General features: G+C 44.3%; 2 protein-coding genes across 9 annotated transcripts; one reads left to right on the plus strand and one right to left on the minus strand.

Moving 5' to 3' along the window:
- The first annotated feature begins 184 nt into the window (after window positions 1-184).
- On the plus strand, window positions 185-1,902 carry LOC6501005. Its single transcript, XM_001954310.4, has 2 exons — window positions 185-822; window positions 960-1,902. Exons 1-2 carry the CDS (start codon window positions 228-230, stop codon window positions 1,616-1,618), a joined length of 1,254 nt encoding a protein of 417 aa, XP_001954346.2. The 5' UTR covers window positions 185-227; the 3' UTR covers window positions 1,619-1,902.
- Window positions 1,870-17,772, minus strand: LOC6499579 (sodium-coupled monocarboxylate transporter 1). 8 transcript variants are annotated; one of them, XM_001954312.4, is made up of 11 exons: window positions 17,632-17,772; window positions 16,634-17,317; window positions 14,537-14,696; window positions 5,995-6,060; window positions 5,885-5,936; window positions 5,763-5,830; window positions 5,549-5,703; window positions 5,245-5,494; window positions 4,799-5,179; window positions 4,563-4,732; window positions 4,158-4,490 (listed from the first exon to the last, which is right to left on the minus strand). In XM_001954312.4, exons 2-11 carry the CDS (start codon window positions 17,179-17,181, stop codon window positions 4,217-4,219), a joined length of 2,124 nt encoding a protein of 707 aa, XP_001954348.3. In that variant the 5' UTR covers window positions 17,182-17,317; window positions 17,632-17,772; the 3' UTR covers window positions 4,158-4,216. The 8 variants fall into 8 exon arrangements, with proteins under 8 accessions (XP_032308864.1, XP_001954348.3, XP_032308781.1 ...); XM_032452890.2 differs by lacking the exons at window positions 5,245-5,494; window positions 5,549-5,703; window positions 5,763-5,830; window positions 5,885-5,936; window positions 5,995-6,060 and adding exons at window positions 7,233-7,482; window positions 7,533-7,687; window positions 7,758-7,825; window positions 7,876-7,927; window positions 7,986-8,051; XM_032452937.2 differs by lacking the exons at window positions 4,158-4,490; window positions 4,563-4,732; window positions 4,799-5,179; ... (3 more) ...; window positions 5,885-5,936; window positions 5,995-6,060 and adding exons at window positions 6,198-6,507; window positions 6,573-6,742; window positions 6,800-7,180; ... (3 more) ...; window positions 7,876-7,927; window positions 7,986-8,051.
- Between the last annotated feature and the right edge of the window lie 1,202 nt (window positions 17,773-18,974).

Here is an 18,974-nt window from a genome sequence, read left to right on the forward strand (position 1 = left end):
AACAGGCAAACAAAAGCTTTTATGAAAATGCTATTATGAAAAGAATAATATTTTTCTTCAGGCAGAAGTTGGAATAACTATTACAAGATTGGACACCCGTTTATATAAATAATTGTTTATTGCATTTTTTTTTCATACTTTAACAGAGAAATGAGTCTACCCCAGAAAAGAAACAAATTTTGTTAGGTTTTAATCGATCTGTAGTTTGAAATTTCGTCAAAAAAGTCATGTTTCCAAATTATTGCTTTACTAAATCAGCCAGACAGTTAGGCTACGATGTTATAAGGAGAAACTACCCCGCCAAGGATAGTTCCCAGCGAATTAGTCGACAACCCGCCCGAGCAGTGAAGTCCGCCGCCGGCAGTGCCCGAAATCACTCCGAAGTCCGGTACGGGTGCGTATCCCGGGATTCCTCCGTAAAACGCACGCGGCGCCAAAGGAAGGTGCCCAAGTGGAGCCCCTCGTCTCCGTGCCCGCTCTCGACGAAGGACTTGTCCTCGCGCACCGTCGGATTCCGACTACCAGCTGTGGTGTGCACTGACGCCAGGGACAAACGCGAGGCCGCCGGCGACGACAGAAACCGAAGTGAAAAGCCAGACATGGGCCCCGAACCCACAAGCGATCTAAATCGCGAGCTGCAGGAGTCCTTCGCCGATTTCTTCAGCATCATCCACGACAATGTCTTGGAGTCAGTTCAGGGGGCGGTGGAGAAAATGGTAACAAAGTGCTTTGCGGACTCCATGGAGAAAATGGAACGCATCTCGAAGGATCTAGACCACCAGGAGACATTGCTGAATAAAATCTATCGCGATGTTACCACCAGTAAGTAGTTCCTAATACTTTTCTGTAAATAATGCGCAAGGTTTTAATAACTAGTAAGTCAAAGATATGAATAATTATTATATTATATGAGTAGAGAATTATTGTTAGAAGGTTAAGATCTCAACTCCATTCCATAGAACTATCAGACCAGTCGGAGACGAACATGAATCAATTCAAGTTCGTCACTCAGATGCTGATTGACAACCAGACGGTGCACTACAGGGCGCTGAACCAGGCAAAGGTGAACAAGCAGCGTCGCAAAGAGCAGAAGTCTGAGGAGAAGGAGCGAAAGAAACTCCATGAGTGGAAGCGGAAGGAGGCACAGATGGAGCGGGAGCGCAGGAAACGCGGCTCCAGCATCGACACATCCAAGCGAACCACTGGCGGGGAGGGAAAGGAGAATGCCCATCGGCAACCCCAACATCAGCTCTGCCAGCAACAAGTACCCGTGACATACATTTGTCAATCCTGCTCGGAGCAGGAGGCGAAGTTGCACAAGCATTCCCGGGCGCCGTCGAGGCAGCGAAGCGCTCCTGTTAGCCTTCGAAGATCCGCGTCACTCAGCATGCCGAATCTGCCGGGTCGCACCACCGTCTCTGGAAAGCTACACACCTTAACCGCCAGGTTCCCCAGAGTATGCATGGGCCGGCAGTTCAGCAGCAGGGTGGTCCAGACTCTCTGCTCGCCGGCCATGACCTATCCGCCTTGCCCTCGCAGTGGATCGACTCCGCGGCGAAGGCTTCTGCCGCGCATAAAGTCCGGAATGGGACTGTCGAGTGACAAGCTGGGAAGATAGTCTTTCGTTTTACATCTCTCACGCCCCTAGTGCAGATGTCTGCCGGGGCTGTCAGTTGCCAAGCATGTCTAGAAACCGGAATCGAAGCTACGTTCAGTCTCATTCATGCTTGTAACTGGGAGCCGCAGCAAGCTACCCCAAAATTGTGATATTTTTAAAAGAGGTTTCCATTTTAAGAGCAAAGAAATCATTTTAATAAATCTAGGAGCATATGGAGGACTTATCCCAGGCATTAATACGAAATAGGTAGCTTGATTTGTTAATAAACGATTTATTTCAAACAATGTTTACAAGTTTATAATCATTTTTTACACATTTTTTACTAACGAAAATACTATTAACAAAGTTCTAATAACAAAGTATATGTTAAACGTTGGATTTGTATTTTTAATAATTGGTCATAATAAAACCTCTTCGACTTAGATAAAAGATTATAGAAGCGATCCAACTTTTAAAATTTTCAATTGTAATATATTGAACTTATTAATATCCAAATATAATTAATAAGAAAAGTAAGTTTTAATTAAAAGGTAATAGGAACAATTTGATATGATATACATATTTTCCGCAAGGATTTGTTCTACCCCTCAATTGAGAACAGTATTTACTCAATATTAAAGGATCAACAATATAAAAGATTAGTGTTTCTTCCAGTCACCTAATCGGAAGTCTCGGGAATTTTCAAAACTTCAGCCGACTTGAGCTCCACAGTTTCGTAATAATTATTCTTCTTACGTAAATAACGTTGAACAAACGGAGCCAGCAAATTCTCATCCACATCCTTGATGTCCTGACGACCAAAAACAAAGGTGGCCAGGTTTGCAAAGACGATTGTTAAAAGGGAACCAAGCAGGGCGTACAATAGGAAGGACATGTGGTACACTGAGGTTCCTTTATGGGGCTCACTGAAAATAGTTTAAAATTTATTTTTGAGTATGATCTCGGTTAAAAAATTATTTTGAGCTTACTATTCGGCTGTGGAGTTCGAATAGCGACTCATGTCAAAGTCGTATTCACAATTCTCAACGGAAACGGGCAGTTTAGTGTGCTGGAAGGTGCCGGTTATGTTTGCAATTTGGGCATTCACCGCAATCCAAGCCATGGTGAAGAAGGATATTACGCTTCCAGTGAATACGCTCTGGAATTATTAAAAAACATTGGGTTGACTGTGGGCTTTGCTTTTGGGCTTTCATTGATTGTTCTTACCTTTTCGCCCACCCATGGCATTAGCATGCCCACCGTAAATATGCCCAACATCGGCCCGTATAAGCTCGACTGGAGGGTGGCCGACAGCTGCAGGACCATGCCCAGTTTCTCAACCACATACACCATGAAAATGGAGCTTACGCCAAAGGTCACTACCACCAGGCGCATGGTGAGAGCCACATGACGCTCCTGCATGCCTTTTCCCATGCGCGGCTTCACAAAGTCCTCCAGGATTACGGCGGCCAAGGAGTTAAGGAGTGTGGATAAAGAGCTCAAGGCGGCACTGAACACGGCCGACACAAAGAGTCCTGGCAGCCCGGGAACAACTCCCAGGACTCGCATCACCAAGAGAGGCACCAATTGATCTCGACGGCCGGCCAGCTACAAAATACATAAATGAAACATGTTAATTTCATAAAAATGGTTTTAATTAAGAAAGAAACTTACTCCTGTGGACATGGGATCGCAATCGAAGTAGGTGGCATAGCAAACCAAGCCCACGTAGACACAGCCTAAGTACAGGAAGGTCAGACCAATGGAGAAGGTGATCAGGGTCTGTTTGATGGACTTCAGGGTGGGCAGAGACATGAATCTTTGGACCGTAGCCTGGTTAATGGAAGTGCTCTGCAGCTTGAAGATTGTTCCCCCAACGAACACCGAAAACACACTTATCCGAACAGTAGGATCCATGGTCAACCTGGGCGATAAAATAAAAGTATAAGGGCATCTGATCTGATTAAAAAAATATGTGTTCAACATACTCGGGGGTATTCAGACGTCCGCCTTCTGAGTTGCGCTGCAAGACAACATCCAGGCCCCCAAGATCCAGGGTTCCTTTAATCATAATGATGACCAGGGATCCGTACATGATGACACTCTGAACCACATCCGTGTAGACCACGCCCTTGAGGCCGCCCACACAGGTGTAGAAGGTGCAGATGATAATCACAATGGGTGTGATGGTATGGATTCCGATACCAGATACCTGGTTGAAAGTTAGAGCCGGAACATAAACGGCAATTGGTAGCCATATGATCTGAAACGATAGAGGATTGGGTATATTAAAAATTCAAATTAAAATTATGATTAACTTACCGCCTTCAAGACGAATAAGCTGGCTCCGAACAAACGCATTCGCCGGCTGAAACGTCTCTCAAAGTACTGAAAGAGTGAGTGTGTATGAGTAAGGATTCGAACAGACTGTAGAAACTTTGATCATAGGACAGACCCGATTGAGAGCTGCTTATGACGATTAGCTAAAACAAAACGTTAAACTTAGGCATTACGTTATGAGATACAGTACAATGATTAATCTAAGAGCAAACTGCAGGTATTCGGATTTCGAAAAAAGGTTATATTTTGAAAACAAAATTAGAAAAACTATGACTAGCCCTAGGCCTTTTCTGGCTGATCCAATTTCAGCTGCGTCACTGACTCGTGAAGGGCCAAGTCTGTTTTCTCCTCACAGGACACAGTCTCGTACTCCCCGTACCAATAGTTATGCAGAATCGGGCTGATGAGCTCCTTGTCCACCACCCGTGGATCCTGACGGCCGAAGTACAAAGTGGCCAGAAGGGAGCCGAGCACGGTGCCCAGGGAACCAATGGCGGTGTACCACAAAAATGAGATCTCATGGATAGCATGGCTGCTGGACTTGGCTGAAGGTCTGTGGGAAAGGAATTGGTAATAGGTTAGAGACTTAGTTCAAGTAGTGTCACCGCCTGGAACAAGTACATACGCCGGGGTGGTGGCATTCCAGTTTGAGGGCAGATCAAAGCTGTAGTCACAATCCTCAACAGAAACGGGTTTCGTTTGGAAAGTCAGGGTGCCGTTGAAAATGGCCATTTGAGCCCGCACCACAATGTAGGCCGTCAAGCTGGCGGCAGTTGATATTCCTGCGAGAAGGCTCTGTAATTATCAGAAGAGATTTCCAGTAAGTACTCATAGTTGTGCTATCCACCCATCGAATCAAACCTCTGTCTTGACAAAAGGTAGCAGCATGCCCACGCTAAAAGCTCCAAGCAACGGCCCGCAAGTTATTCCAGCCACTGTGGTGGAGAGCTGCATCACCAGGCCGAGTCTCTGGACAATCGGGACACTGGCCATCGAGATCAGGCCGAAGACCACCACCACACCCCTCAACACATAGGCGGTTTGGCGTTCTGTCAGGGGTTTCGACCGATAGGGCTCCACAAAGTCCTTGAGAATCACGCCGGACAAGGAGTTGAGGGCCGTAGAGAGTGAACTGAGAGCGGCGCTGAAAACTCCTGCCACGAACAGGCCCACCACGCCAGGAAACCTGCCCACGCTTCGGACCACGTAGAGCGGTATGACTTGATCCTTGGCACGTGCCAACTAAAGGAATTAATGTCGAATAGTTTTACTTTCTTGAAGAATTTGGAAGCCTTATATATACTTACACCTGTTGTAATGGGATCACAATGATAGAACTCGGCAAATGCCAGCATTCCGATATAGCAGCACATCAGCAAGACTATCATAAACCCAGTCAAGGATAATATTAAAGCCTTTTTCACAGCCTTATTATTGGGTAAGGTTAAGTAGCGCTGCACTATCGACTGGTTTATGCCATTGGCTTGAAGTTTGAATAGAGCGCCTCCAACGAATAGTGCAAAAACCCCCATACGGGCAGTTGGATCAAAGGTCATCCTGATAGGAAAGTGTGTGTTGAAAAATAAATAAAGTTTTTAAATGAAAACTTACTCTGGCGCCACCAGACGACCAAACTGCCGATTGCGATCCAGGACAACACCCAAGCCACCCAAATCTATAGTGCCTTGGACGATAACAAATGCCATGGAGCCGATCATCACGAATCCCTGAATCACATCCGTCCAAACAACGCCCTTAATTCCTCCCTGTAGAATTCAAATAATTATAATAAACTGGCATTTAGGATAAACACACAGATACTAACCACACTGGTATAGAGAATGCAAACAAAACTAGTCAGAGGCACAATTGTGGACACACTTATTCCGGAGACTGAAATAATAATTGAATTATAAAGTGATTTCACTACAGGATATTACAAATCACCTTGATTTAGTGTGAGGGCAGGAACATAAATACAAATGGGTTGCCATAAAATCTGGGAAAAAGAACTATTAAATCATTTGACATTATTTTTTATCAAAAGCAGTACTCACATTCATCACCAAAAATAAGCAGGATCCGAAGATGCGAACTCGGCCATCAAATCTCCTTTCAAAGTACTTCGATAAATGAAATAAAACAGAAACAAGAACAGAATTTTTATATGATGTATGCGTATGTACAGGATGCACTTGATAAATGAGACATGCTTTTGGACTGGCACACAAACAATCAAATAAAACAACTGCACGGCACAAAGAGGGTAGTATATTTTATTTACAAAGAATATAGAATCGATATTATAGAGCAATAATTAGGGCATTTTTGCTTCCACTTGGCCTAAAGCCACACATTTTTTCTCATCACTGGATACGCGCTTGTACTCCCCATACCAGTAACTTCGCAGGACAGGGCTTATCAGTTCTCTATCCACCGCTCGTGGATCCTGGCGCCCAAAATACAAGGTAGCTAGTAAGGCTCCGAGTATACTACCCACAGAACCCACTGCCGTGTACCATAGGAATGAGATCTCATGGATTCCATGACTGCCGGACTCGCCTAAAGATCTGTGTTACAAAATTCAGTTAGAGAGTTGATTCACGGTATTCATCTTCTTGGAACAAGTACATACGCCGGGGTGGTCACGTTCCAATTATCCGGCAGATCAAAGCTGTAGTCGCAGTCCTCAACAGAAACGGGTTTTGATGGGAAGGTCAGGGTGCCGTTGTAAATGGCCATTTGGGCCCTTATTACAATGTAGGCTATTAAACAGGATGCACCGGACATGCCAACGAGGAGGCTCTGAAGGTAAAGTATACGCATTAGCCTTATGTTTATGCTCACCACTGAAGGTCAAACCTCAGTCTTAATAAAGGGCATTAGCATGCCCACACTGAAGGCTCCCAGGAGCGGACCGCAAGTTATTCCAGCCACTGTGGTGGAGAGCTGCATCACCAGGCCGAGTCTCTGGACAATCGGAACACTGGCCATCGATATCAGGCCAAACAACACTACCACGCCCCTCAACACGAAGGCCGTTTGCCGTTCCGTGAGAGGCTTCTTCCGATACGGCTCCACAAAGTCTGCCAAAACCACTCCAGATAGGGAATTTATAGCCGTGGAAAGAGAGCTGAGAGCCGCACTAAAAATCCCAGCTACAAATAAGCCAACAAGCCCCGGAAAGTCGCCAACACTCTTTAGCACATAAAGCGGTATGACTTGATCCCTGGCACCTGCCAGCTGAAATAGAACTGTGAGAGACTGTATGAGTTAACACATGGTCTGTACTTACACCTGTTGTAATCGGATCACAATGATAAAACTCAGCAAAGACCAAGAGGCCAATGTAAACACACATCATTATTATGATCACAAAGCCACTTATTCCCAGTATTAGGGCGTGTTTTACGGCCCTGGAGTTCGGGAGGGTAAGGTATCTCTGGACTATGGGTTGGCTTATGCCATCAGCCTGCAGTTTAAACAAAGTGCCTCCAATCAGCACAGCAAGCACTCCCATTCGGGCTCTCGGATCAAAGGCCATTCTGAAAGAAATCATTATTATCTAAAGGTTGTTTGACAATGTCTGACTTACTCTGGGCCAACCAGTCTATCGTATTGTACAGCACGGTCTATCAGAACTCCCAATCCACCCAAGTCCCAAGTGCCTTTAAGAATAACAGTCGCCATAGAGCCGAGCATCACAACGCATTGTATGGCGTCTGTATAGACTACTCCCTTGATTCCGCCCTAATAAAAAGATTACAGAAATAATAAGTTAATATATAATATACAAGATACCCTATAATAATATTCTCACCACACAGGTATAGACAATGCAGATAAAACTTGTCAAGGGAACAATCGTGCTAACACTTATGCCAGAAACTGTTTAAAAAAAGGTTGTTAACTGAAAAATAATGTTTTAATAAAACCACCTTGATTTATAGTCAAAGCTGGAACATAAACGCAAATGGGCTGCCAAAGGACCTAAAAAAATATACAGATGCATAAGATAAACAATAAATAATGACATAGTATTACTCACGTTCATAAGCACAAAGAGACAGGATCCTATAAAACGCACACGTCTGTCGAATCGTCTCTCCAAGTACTTCATATAAAAATATTAAACAGAAGCAAGAAAATATTGGTTAAGAGATTCATGGGTATACGTAGAAAATGAAATGGACGATTGAAGCCTACTTCATGATACTAGCTTAATAGACAAACAAAAGGATTTGACACAACAAAGAATAACACTTTATTGACAGAGTTTAATGATCAGTTTTAGCCTCAGATTTGTGCTTAAAAAGATCCTGCATTTTCACAACGTGGTAGTTTTTCTTGGGCAGAAAACGACGCATGCAGGGCGTGATAAGGGCGGGATCCATTTTGTTAAGGTCCTCCCAACCGAAAAACAAGCTCGCTAATAGCGAGATCACTATGCAAATCACTCCGCCCAGGGCAGTGTACCAAAGAAAAGACAAATGATAGATGTCGCGCTCCGATGGGCTGAGAAATTACATAAGAAAGGAGTTAAATTTGTTAATTGGAGTTTTATTTCTCTTCCCTTACTCCCATACTTACCTGTACCCGTGGATGGTCGCTTGAACTGTGGCATTGTCGAATAAATAATCACAGCCATCGACTGAAACGGGCAGTCTGGGGTGTCGAATATCTCCACTCATTTGAGCCAACTGCGCCTTGGCACAAATCCACGCCAGGACAAGAAACGACGCAAGGCTACCAGTCAACACGCTCTAGAAAAGGGGTCAAATGCCAACTTGTATTGAGAACCTTAAAGCCGTTTTAATATCACCTTTCCCCTGACCCAGGGCAGGCCCACTCCAATAGTGTAGATGCCCAAGAGCGGACCCATCGACACGGCTGCCGTAGAACTGGCCAATGGAATCACGTTTCCCAGCTTCTCCACAACATTCACCATTCCAATGCAAGAGAATCCAAACACAATGACAATTGCTCTCAACAGAAAGGCAGTCTGGCGTTCTGTCAGTGGTTTTCTTAGCAAAGGCTTCACGATGTCCTGCGTAATCACACAGGCCAGGGAATTGAGCCCTGTGGACAAGGAGCTAAGGGCGGCACTGAAAACTCCGGCCACAAAGAGTCCCGGTAAGCCTGGCAAGGATCCCAGGGTTCGCATCATTAACAGTGAGGGCAGTTGATCACTGGCTGTTGCCAACTATAAAGGAATTTCAGTTAGGGGACTCACTAAATAAGTAGACACATTGCCTTTACCAACCTTTGTACTAATTGGATCACAGTCGTGGTAGACGGCGTAGGACACCAGACCCATGTAACTGCAGCAGCTGAGGAGAAACACCAACAGCACCGTGAATACAAACATACATCGTTTGGCATGCTCGTAACTGGGCAGGGAGAGGAAACGCTGAATGGAGACCTGGTTGACATCCGAGGACTGTATCTTATGCAGAGTGCCGCCCACAATCACAGACAACATGGACAGTCGCACCGTGGGATCCCAAGTCCACCTGAGATTGAGCCTTCCATTAAATTTGCAAATTAATCATCGCATCTACTTACGGCGGGGAATTCAGACGACCTCCTTCTGCGTTCCGTTCCAAGACCACATCCAGTCCGCCCACATCGAAGGTACCTTTGATGCAGACCGCCAAAATAGAGCCGAACATCACAAAGCTCTGAGTGACATCTGTCCAGACCACGGCCTTGAGTCCGCCCTGAAATGACAGACTTCCAGTCACCACCCGCTCGACAATTTGCATCAGAATTTAATTAAGGCTCACCACACAGGTGTAGAAGGTGCAGATAGTGCACACAATGGGTGTAATTACGAGGATGCCAGTCCCGGTTACTGAAAATCAAGATGGTATATAGTTCTCCAATGATGATTATGTTACACCAACCCACAACTATTTAGTAATTGTTTATCAAACTCACCTTGGCTAAAGGTTATGGCTGGTACATACAAAACCACAGGTAGCCAGAGTATCTGAGAAGTATGAAGCGTAGGAAACTAATGGATACTCAAAAACATAAGGACAGTCAAGTACTTACAGTGCCCACTATGAAGAGAGCCGAACCCAAATTGCGTATGCCAGCACCATAGCGCAATTGAAAGTACTAAGTATTTAAGAAGATTTTGGTTAGATGGATATGATTTCGTTACCTATTCCTCTACATAAGTGTTTACTTGAGGTTAATTTAGTTTCATGCATAGATAAATGTATGGTACAACAAAATGTGCAACAAATTTAATAGGCATAAAGGTGAATTTTATTAACAAGTGCTTGACACAAAACTATTATCTAGGATTTTTCGTTTGAACTCTTCAGAATGGTCTCATCGAGCTTTACGCTCAAGTAGTTGGACTTCTGGAACCTACGGATACAGGGGGAAATGAGCTCCAAGTCCACGTCCTCGGCCTTGTTACGTCCGAAGAAAAAGCCTGCAATGTGGGCGGCCACCACGCCCACTGTCGCCCCCATCACACTATAGAACATGAAGGAGATGTGGTAGACTTGCTGGACGAAAGTGAGAGATCTGTGGGAAGTGTCCTGTGCGATGAGTGATTTTCACTGAGGGGGTCTCCTGTTAACTTACGCAGGTTCATCGGAAGCAAAGGTGGCGTTAGCAGGGGTCACTAAAGGTCGCTGGAAGTCGTAGTCGCAGCCATCGATGCTCACGGGCTTGCTCTCGAAGTGCATTTCCCCGGAGTTGATGGCCAGTTGGGCAGTGATACATAGCCATCCCATAAAAAAGAACGAAACAACGGATCCGAACAAGGCACTCTTGAAAACAAATAGTTTTGGTTAGTATTTACCCGTTTAAAAATGTAAAAAAAAAAACCGGGAAAAAAAGAGGTTCTTTCTAACATTTGCTTTGGCAAAAAAAAAGTTTGATAATCCTTATTTGATATATACAAAATTTAAGGCTTTCTGGCAAAAGGCATACATAATTAGATGAACTCTCTTTTCCCAGGAAACGGGAGACTAACCCTTGAGTTGATGCTGGGGCACAGCAGACCCATCACAAACAGACCCAACAGAGGACCCTGAACCACCGATCCAATGGTCATGGAAAGCTGCATCACGTGGGAGCCCATTTGCTCCACCACAAAGACCAGAGCCACGCTCATAACTCCAATGCCCACCGTGCAGAGTCGCATGGTAATGGCAATCTGGTGCTCGGAGAGGGGCTTTTTCACCAAAGGCTTTATGTAATCCTCCAGAAATACGGCTGCCAGCGAATTAAGTCCCGTAGAGAGAGAACTGAGGGCCGCACTAAACACGCCGGCCACGAACATGCCCGGGACTCCGGGAAAGTTGCTGAGGGACTGCACCACCAGGAGGGGAACTAATTGATCCTTGGCCACCGCCAACTAAAACGAATGGGTCAGTATGCTGTCCAGCTTCAGAAAATAAAATAGATACCTTAGTGGTCAGAGGATCGCAGTCGTAGTAGGTGGCATAAAGCAAAAGTCCATTATAGATGCAGATCGACATTAAAACCACCAATCCAGAAATAAATATGAAGGATGTGTGGGCCATCTCCTTTAGTCCTGGCAGGGACAGATAGCGCTGGGTTATGATCTGGTTGCACCCCAAATTGTATGAATTGTGGGCCAGATTGCCGACCAACATGGCCAGCATAGACATACGAACTTTGGGATCGAATGTTAACCTGTTTGTAGAATTTTGAATAAAATAAAAAAGGTTGAAGCCCGCGGGGATTAAAACCAACACCTACTCAGGCCACTCGAGGCGTCCGCTATCGAAGTTCCGCTGAATGACAACGCCCAGCCCACCCACGTCGATGGTGCCCTTGATGACAACAAAGAAAATGGCTCCCAACATGACCACAGTTTGGATGACATCTGTCCAGACAACGGCCTTCAAGCCACCAGCAGTGGTGTAGAAAATGCAGACGATGCACACGATTGGCGTGATAATGTGAACATTTATGCCCGTAACTGAAATATGTTCGATATTCAGAATGCAGGATGTTGTTATACCCTTCGTTAATGAACTTATAGTCAAGAACCCATCATGAAACATGCATATAAGTAAAGTATGATTGATGAATTAACTTAAGTGCGATAAGTAAGATTTATAGTAATGAGTGTATTACTATAGCAAGTATTATTTATTAAGAACGCAACTCAAACAAGTTTTAGTTTTTAACTCTTTTCTCATCCAGTTCTACGCTGGAGTATTTCTGTTTCTGGAATCGGCGAACGCACGGCGACAGCAAATCTAAGTCCACTTCGCCGGCTTTGTTTCGGCCAAAGAAAAATCCCGCAATGTAGGCGGCTGCCACGCCCACTGTACCCCCAATGACGGTGTACAGCAGGAAGGATATGTGATAGAGCTGTTCGGCGAAACTGAGGGACCTGTGGGAGTGTGATTGGGAAGATGAAATGAGTTGGGAGGCATTTGCTATGTGGGGTTTTACGTGAAACTTACGCAGGCCCTGCCTCCGGAAGTGTCGCATTTACCAGGGTCACTAGGGGGCGATCGAATTCATAATCACAGCCCTCGGTGCTCACCGGCTTGGTTTCAGGACTAATTTCCCCAGAATTTATGGCCATTTGGGCCGAAAGGGTCAGCCAGCCCATGAAGATGAACGAGAAAATAGATCCTGCAATGGCGCTCTTGAACGAAAAAAAAGGATGTCGGTATAAATTTAGAAGTGATTTCATCAACTAGGGAGTGGGTGTAACTAACTTTTGAATTGATGCTGGGACATAGAAGACCCATAAGGAATATTCCCAGTAGTGGCCCCTGGACCACTGAGCCCATGGTGACGGCCAACTGCATCACATGGGAGCCCATTCGCTCCACAACAAAGACCAGAGCCACGCTCAGAACTCCAATGATGACTGTGCAGAGCCGCATGGTAATGGCGATCTGGTGTTCGGTGAGGGGCTTCTTTGCCAAGGGTCTGATGTAGTCCTCCAGAAATACCGCGGCCAGAGAATTAAGACCCGTCGAGAGCGAACTGAGGGCGGCACTAAACACGCCGGCCACAAACATTCCCGGGACTCCGGGAAAGGAGCTGAGGGACTGCACCACCAGAAGGGGTACCAACTGATCCTTGGCCACCGCCAACTGCAATAATATGTCCGAATCAGTTGCATTTCAATGAATTTTTGATTTATTAGACCAACCTTTGTGGTCAGAGGATCGCAGTCATAGTAGGTGGCGAAAAGCAGAAGCCCATTGTAAATACATAAGGAATACAATAAAATTAGGCCAACAACAAAAATCAAGCAAGTTTGGCCCATTTTTTTGACATTTGGCAAGGACATGAAGCGCTGGGTCATTGACTGATTCAAGCCGAAATTGTAGGCATTGTGTCCCACAGTCCCAACCAACAAGGCCAACATGGAGACCCTCACTTTAGGGTCAAGGGTAAATCTGTTATGAAAATTAAACAAATTTTAGATGAAGCCTTCTGGTTTTTTCATGTGGCACCACCTACTCTGGCCATTCAAGGCGTCCGCTGTCAAGGTTGCGCTGGATAACTACTCCCACCCCACCCACATCGATGGTGCCTTTGATAATGACGAACAAAATGGCTCCCACCATGACCACGGTTTGGATCACATCTGTCCAGACAACGGCCTTCAAACCGCCGGCAGTGGTGTAAAAAATGCAGACGAGGCATACAATCGGGGTAATAATATGAATGTTTATGCCAGTAACTGAAATGTTTCATTATAATTTTAAAAATATTAAGACTATGTTGAATGTAGCTCTGTTTGGGGTTCTTGACATATTATTTGTATACTTAGCTTCGACCTCTCACCTTGATTGAAGGCCAACGCAGGCACATAAATAACGATGGGCAGCCAGATAAGCTATCAAAATATGAAGCATGCAAGTTATTCAGTTTTCTTAGCTCATGACTTCCAGATTAACTTTGATAGGAGTTGTATCTCTTTAAATAGAATTCTACTTACATTTGCGCCGGTGAAGAAGGCGGATCCCAGCAGGCGAACCGATTTGTTGAAGCGCAACTCGAAGTACTGTAAGTATTTTTTGTCCATTGGTTTGTCGGCTCTCGGATAACACAATAAATATTGTCCCCCACAAACACAGACACGTCGGAGTGTGTGTGCAAGTGCGGGACTACGCATACATAATCGAATATTACTCATACGACATGTTGCCTGGACTTATAAACTACGACTATCCGTGTGCCAACAACAATTGGCATTGTTCGAGCTGGCATTGTGTGCCAATACCTCGTGGGTGTCTATGCTCGTACTCACAAGCACAGGCATCCACAATGTTATTCCAATGGCATGCAAATAAACTGGCAGCGAAAAAGACTCGTACTTTCAGTTGATTGCACCCCGGCTTGCCCCCATGTACCCCACACATTTTGCATTCATATTCAGAGGAGTATGAATGCGGGCACTCAAAGCATCAGTGCTTTGTTTGGCCTTTAACTTACTTACACATATTAACATGCCAGCGTTTACAATACAAGAATCCAAAATCGCACACTCAGAAACATTGAATTAATGTGTAACATGCAGTCCAATAAGTAAACACAGAAATCAAGCATCTAGTTGGACAACGTTCTGCTTACCTCATAGGTGGATGTCAGCTGCAGGTTGCAGAAAACGGGCAGGAAGATGTACCACGAAATGGCTCCCGATATGGCCAGGGTCACCAGGATGAAGGCGTACTGGGTGCCGTAGACGTAAATTTCCGTCGAAGTTCCCAGAAGCGAGATACCCGACACGAAGCTGAAAGTTCACACAGGTTAATAGGGCGAAAAAAAATTAGTTCAAGCTAATTACGTCGAGGACCAAAAGTTGGCCGGCTAATTGCCGGCCGATTGATCATGATTTATTTTTGCCTCGGCCAAGTTATTTTCGTCAAGGCCCAAAGATTAATCTGAAGCCAATTTTAATTAAATTAAGTTTGGACTGGGCAAAGTCCCAAGTTTCGGTCAAAGTTTTGTGAAATTTTAAAACAAACTCCTGGCAGAATTTTATTGAATTTAAAAAAGCCTTATTGTGAGCCTTAAATCAATTAGATTATGTGTGCAAAATATGTATATATGGCTTAAATTGAAAGCGAAATGACATTATGCACTGTCGCATTTGTGAGTAAGTCGGTATGGATTTTTCCACCATGCATTTCATAATCTGATTTTAATGATTAATGTCCATAACAATCATCATTTCAAATCTGGCCGGCAAACAAATAAATGAATCGCCACAGACACTGAAAGTTGACGGCCCAGAGAGAAATGCCATTAAAAGTTGATAACAAGCAGCGTTAAAGTATGCAGACATCTACATACACCAACACCACCACGAAAAAGGAGAAGTATTTTTTAAATCTGAAAAAATACAATGGATATTTGAAAGAAAAAATGGTGGCATGTAATTGTAATTCAAAGCACGTTGCCTGAATTTGTTGCAAAAAGCAAACGACAACAAATAGAATGCCATAATAATAAAAGGCTCACGAAACAATTGTCAGCGGGCAAGGCAAATGACCACGGCAGGACTCTAGGATTGCAGGGAACAGGACCTGTCCGCCTGGTCATTAATGCGACGACAACACGCCTAAGACAAAAGACAAAAGGGCCGCACCCTTCGAAAGGTGCTTGACCAAAACGTGTCAAATACAAAGCTCATCTCGCACCGTTTTCAGAAGGACCAAGGTCACTCGAACAGGCCACAGCAACAACAATTCGTGGCTAAACAAAAAGTAATTTGGGCAAATTATTTGAGTTTGCGGCTGGCGTAAGTTTAAATAACTTCAATCTGGCTTAGACACCGAAAGCTGCTAAGTTGTATTTATACGTCGGATATATTTACTTGCAAAGTTCCGCAAGCCATTTCAATATCAGCACAATCAACATCAACCAGCAGCCAGAGGCATGCCCCTTAACCATCCATAATGGGCTTGACCCTGACAATGAATATTATTTACGCAACCTCCATCCTGATGGAGGAAACTTTTAAATAAAATGCTACTCTGTTTGCCCTCGCCAAACAATTGGCCAGACAACGCTGGGCGGGGAAAGATTATTTTTTGCTTAGATTACGTATACGCACGTTTGGCTGAAGGCACAAAATGAAATGAAATGACTGCAAAATTTTGATTGATTCGCCGGAGGAGGAGCTGCCGGAATGGAGAGTGAAGACAAGTTAAGGTCATTACGATAATTTGTGCAAATATTATCTGAATTGAATTGAATGCATTGCATTCGATTTGAGGAGATTATCCCAGCTTAAAGAGAATTGAGCCTTTAATTTCCAAATAGCATGCCTACTACTACTCCGCCTAGGGCTCTGAAATGCCTTCCGGATTGGGTCGAAAGCAATTAAACAGGATACACTTGGGAAAGGATTGCGAAATATTGGTACAAATTATATTTTTTATTAATTTATTTCATAAACCATTCGTCAAAACTCAACTATTTTACTTTTATAAATAAAACTATATATTAAATTGCCTAGAAATATAAAAAAAAACTCTAAAAGTCTTGTGTTTAACGAGACAGTCGTATTTAAACTAATCTGACTCGCATGCCTTATGGCCCCTATAAATTACTTTTCTTAACTCCCCAAATAATAAGGTGAAGTATTTTCTCTCTCTGTACAGACGCCATAAAACACGCAAGGCCAATTTACCATTTGCATATATTGCCGTAGCGGTAACTCACCTGGCCACAAGTGACAGCGCGACCGGAAACACTTTCATTTGGCGTCCGCCCACCAGGTAGTCCAGCGCCTCCGAGCCACGTCGCTCCTCGATGCCCGCCGCTCCAGCCCCATCCTTGCCGGCCAGCTTCTGTTTCTTCTGCTTCTTTTCGATGAATCCGAAATAGACGCCAATAACGGCGCATACCGCCAACATGGCCACAAAGACCAAGTAATCAACAGTGCCGAAATGTTGCAGGGCCTGGCTCAAATCCTTCACACTGATTTTCCCATCCTCATTTCCCCCGGGGGGGCTGAATGATTGGCCGGGAGTGGGCGTGGGTGTAGGAGTGGAGATGGCCCCTGACGAGGACGAGGGCGAGGGCGTGGTCGTGGTAGTTGTAGAGGTGGCAGGGGAGGCGCCAGTTGTTGAGCTTGGAGAGACTGTGCTGCTAATTACGGCCGCTGTCTTCACAATGGCATCAGCCACGATAGTATGAATGTTAAGGGATGACGGGGAGGAGGAAACTTCCCCGGATCCTCCTGCAACCGACTCGACAGTGGTGGACATTATTTCCGGGACCGCAAGTTGCTTTTATGTAGTTTATTTTTATTGACTTCCAGCCGCGTTGAGTCGTCGGTTGCTTTAATGCGTTTAGGTTTGATTACTTTGGCATTAGTTTGGCACAAGCACTCGGCACTGCGAACTGAATTCGAATTTTCATTAGATATTTTTTCTAGTCCTTCCTAATCAAAGGACACTTGCTTAAATAAGGAGAAAGAAAATTTGAACTAAAGGAAGATCCTTTTAAACAAGAAAAAATTGAGGGTTCTTTAAAACTAAAAGGATTAAAAGGACTCTAAATCAAAGAAATAAATATAGATTTGTAAAATACTATAAAAACCACGAATATCTTTAGAGTTTAAAAGTTTCAATTATATTTTCTATAACTTTTTGCCTTCAAAATTATTTAAGCACAACACTTGTTGTTATTTTTTAAACTATTCGTCACACACGCACACTTGATCCTTGAGTTTCGGAATCGGGATAATTCAATTAGAACTGGATGAGAGCTCACACAAGTGGCTGATCCAAATCTCCGCCGGGTACTGAACTCGCTGAACGACTCAAGCTGCGTTAGAGATCTCCGGAGATCTTATCAAGGCGAGAAACATCCGAGCTAGCTGCCCATAATTCACGCAAATCTTGTAATAGTGTGGGCAGAGGCTTTGTGTAAAGCTTTATCACCTAGTTGCCCAGGGGCATGTTGCGTCTAGTCTCGGAATAGATAGATAAGTCCACACCCCCTATACTTTGTCTAGCCTCGGATATTCTCCATTGTAAATTACTTTCTTTGTGCGCGAACCTGGTCTGTCTTAGATTTAATATCTCTGCTATATATAAAAATGCATATCCCTCACGCTTGACTTAGATAGTCATTTGGACTATCTTTACAACTTCAAAAAGGGGTACATTTCCACGATATTACCATAATACGCAAAGGCCTTACGGCTCACTTACCAAATAAAACAGGTGACTACTGGTTATGATTCCAAATTGACTAAACGAGAGGTGGGACACCTCAAAGATGACGTGGTGCCCACGGGGCAAACAAAGTGTCTTGGCTGGAGATTAGACAGTAGCAGCAAATATTTGCCGATTGCCACAGGGGCAAGGGCACGACGTGACGTATGCGTGATGGACTGGGCCTAACCGAAGAAAAATTAAATACAAAAAGGTCCCTCAGTTGATTTCGCAATGGAACGAATCTTTGATATTTGCGGCCCAACAGGATGCAACACAAATCGAATTTCCAAAATGGTCAATAAAGTTAGCTAACCGTCTAAATTCCCAAATTGGCCATGTCCGGCAGACACAGAGGCCGTGAAGATGACTGAAACGAGTCCAAGTTCGACCCATCAGAATGTCAATCTTTTTCGAAAAAAATGCAAACGGAGTAGGAGAGTACCACTCCGGATAAATGCTCTTCTTCTCGTTATTTTCTTGTTTATTGGGTTTAATGGATATTAATAGCCGGACAATGGCAGCCATATCAACTGTGCAATTGTGCACCAATTTGTGCTGGAACTCAACTTAACTTTTACTTCGCTTCAGTGCAACTCAGAAGCAATATGCTGCAGAAGCCAGCTCACCGTCTAATTGATTTTTGACAATCAATTACAGCCAATTCTTAGGACTGGAGCTTCGAACGGTGGAGGTAGATTCGATTATAGGAAACCCACACAATACCCAGCAACGTGACTTTGACTTTGTGTAATCTTTTGCTGAGGTAATCCCTTGTGAGTAAGGACAATCCGAAAATAGTAAGAGAGGAATCAGAGAAGGACTAAAAATCATCAGGT

This window comes from Drosophila ananassae, chromosome 2L, assembly GCF_017639315.1.
Source record: "Drosophila ananassae strain 14024-0371.13 chromosome 2L, ASM1763931v2, whole genome shotgun sequence".
Classification (NCBI taxonomy): Eukaryota; Metazoa; Arthropoda; class Insecta; order Diptera; family Drosophilidae; genus Drosophila; species Drosophila ananassae.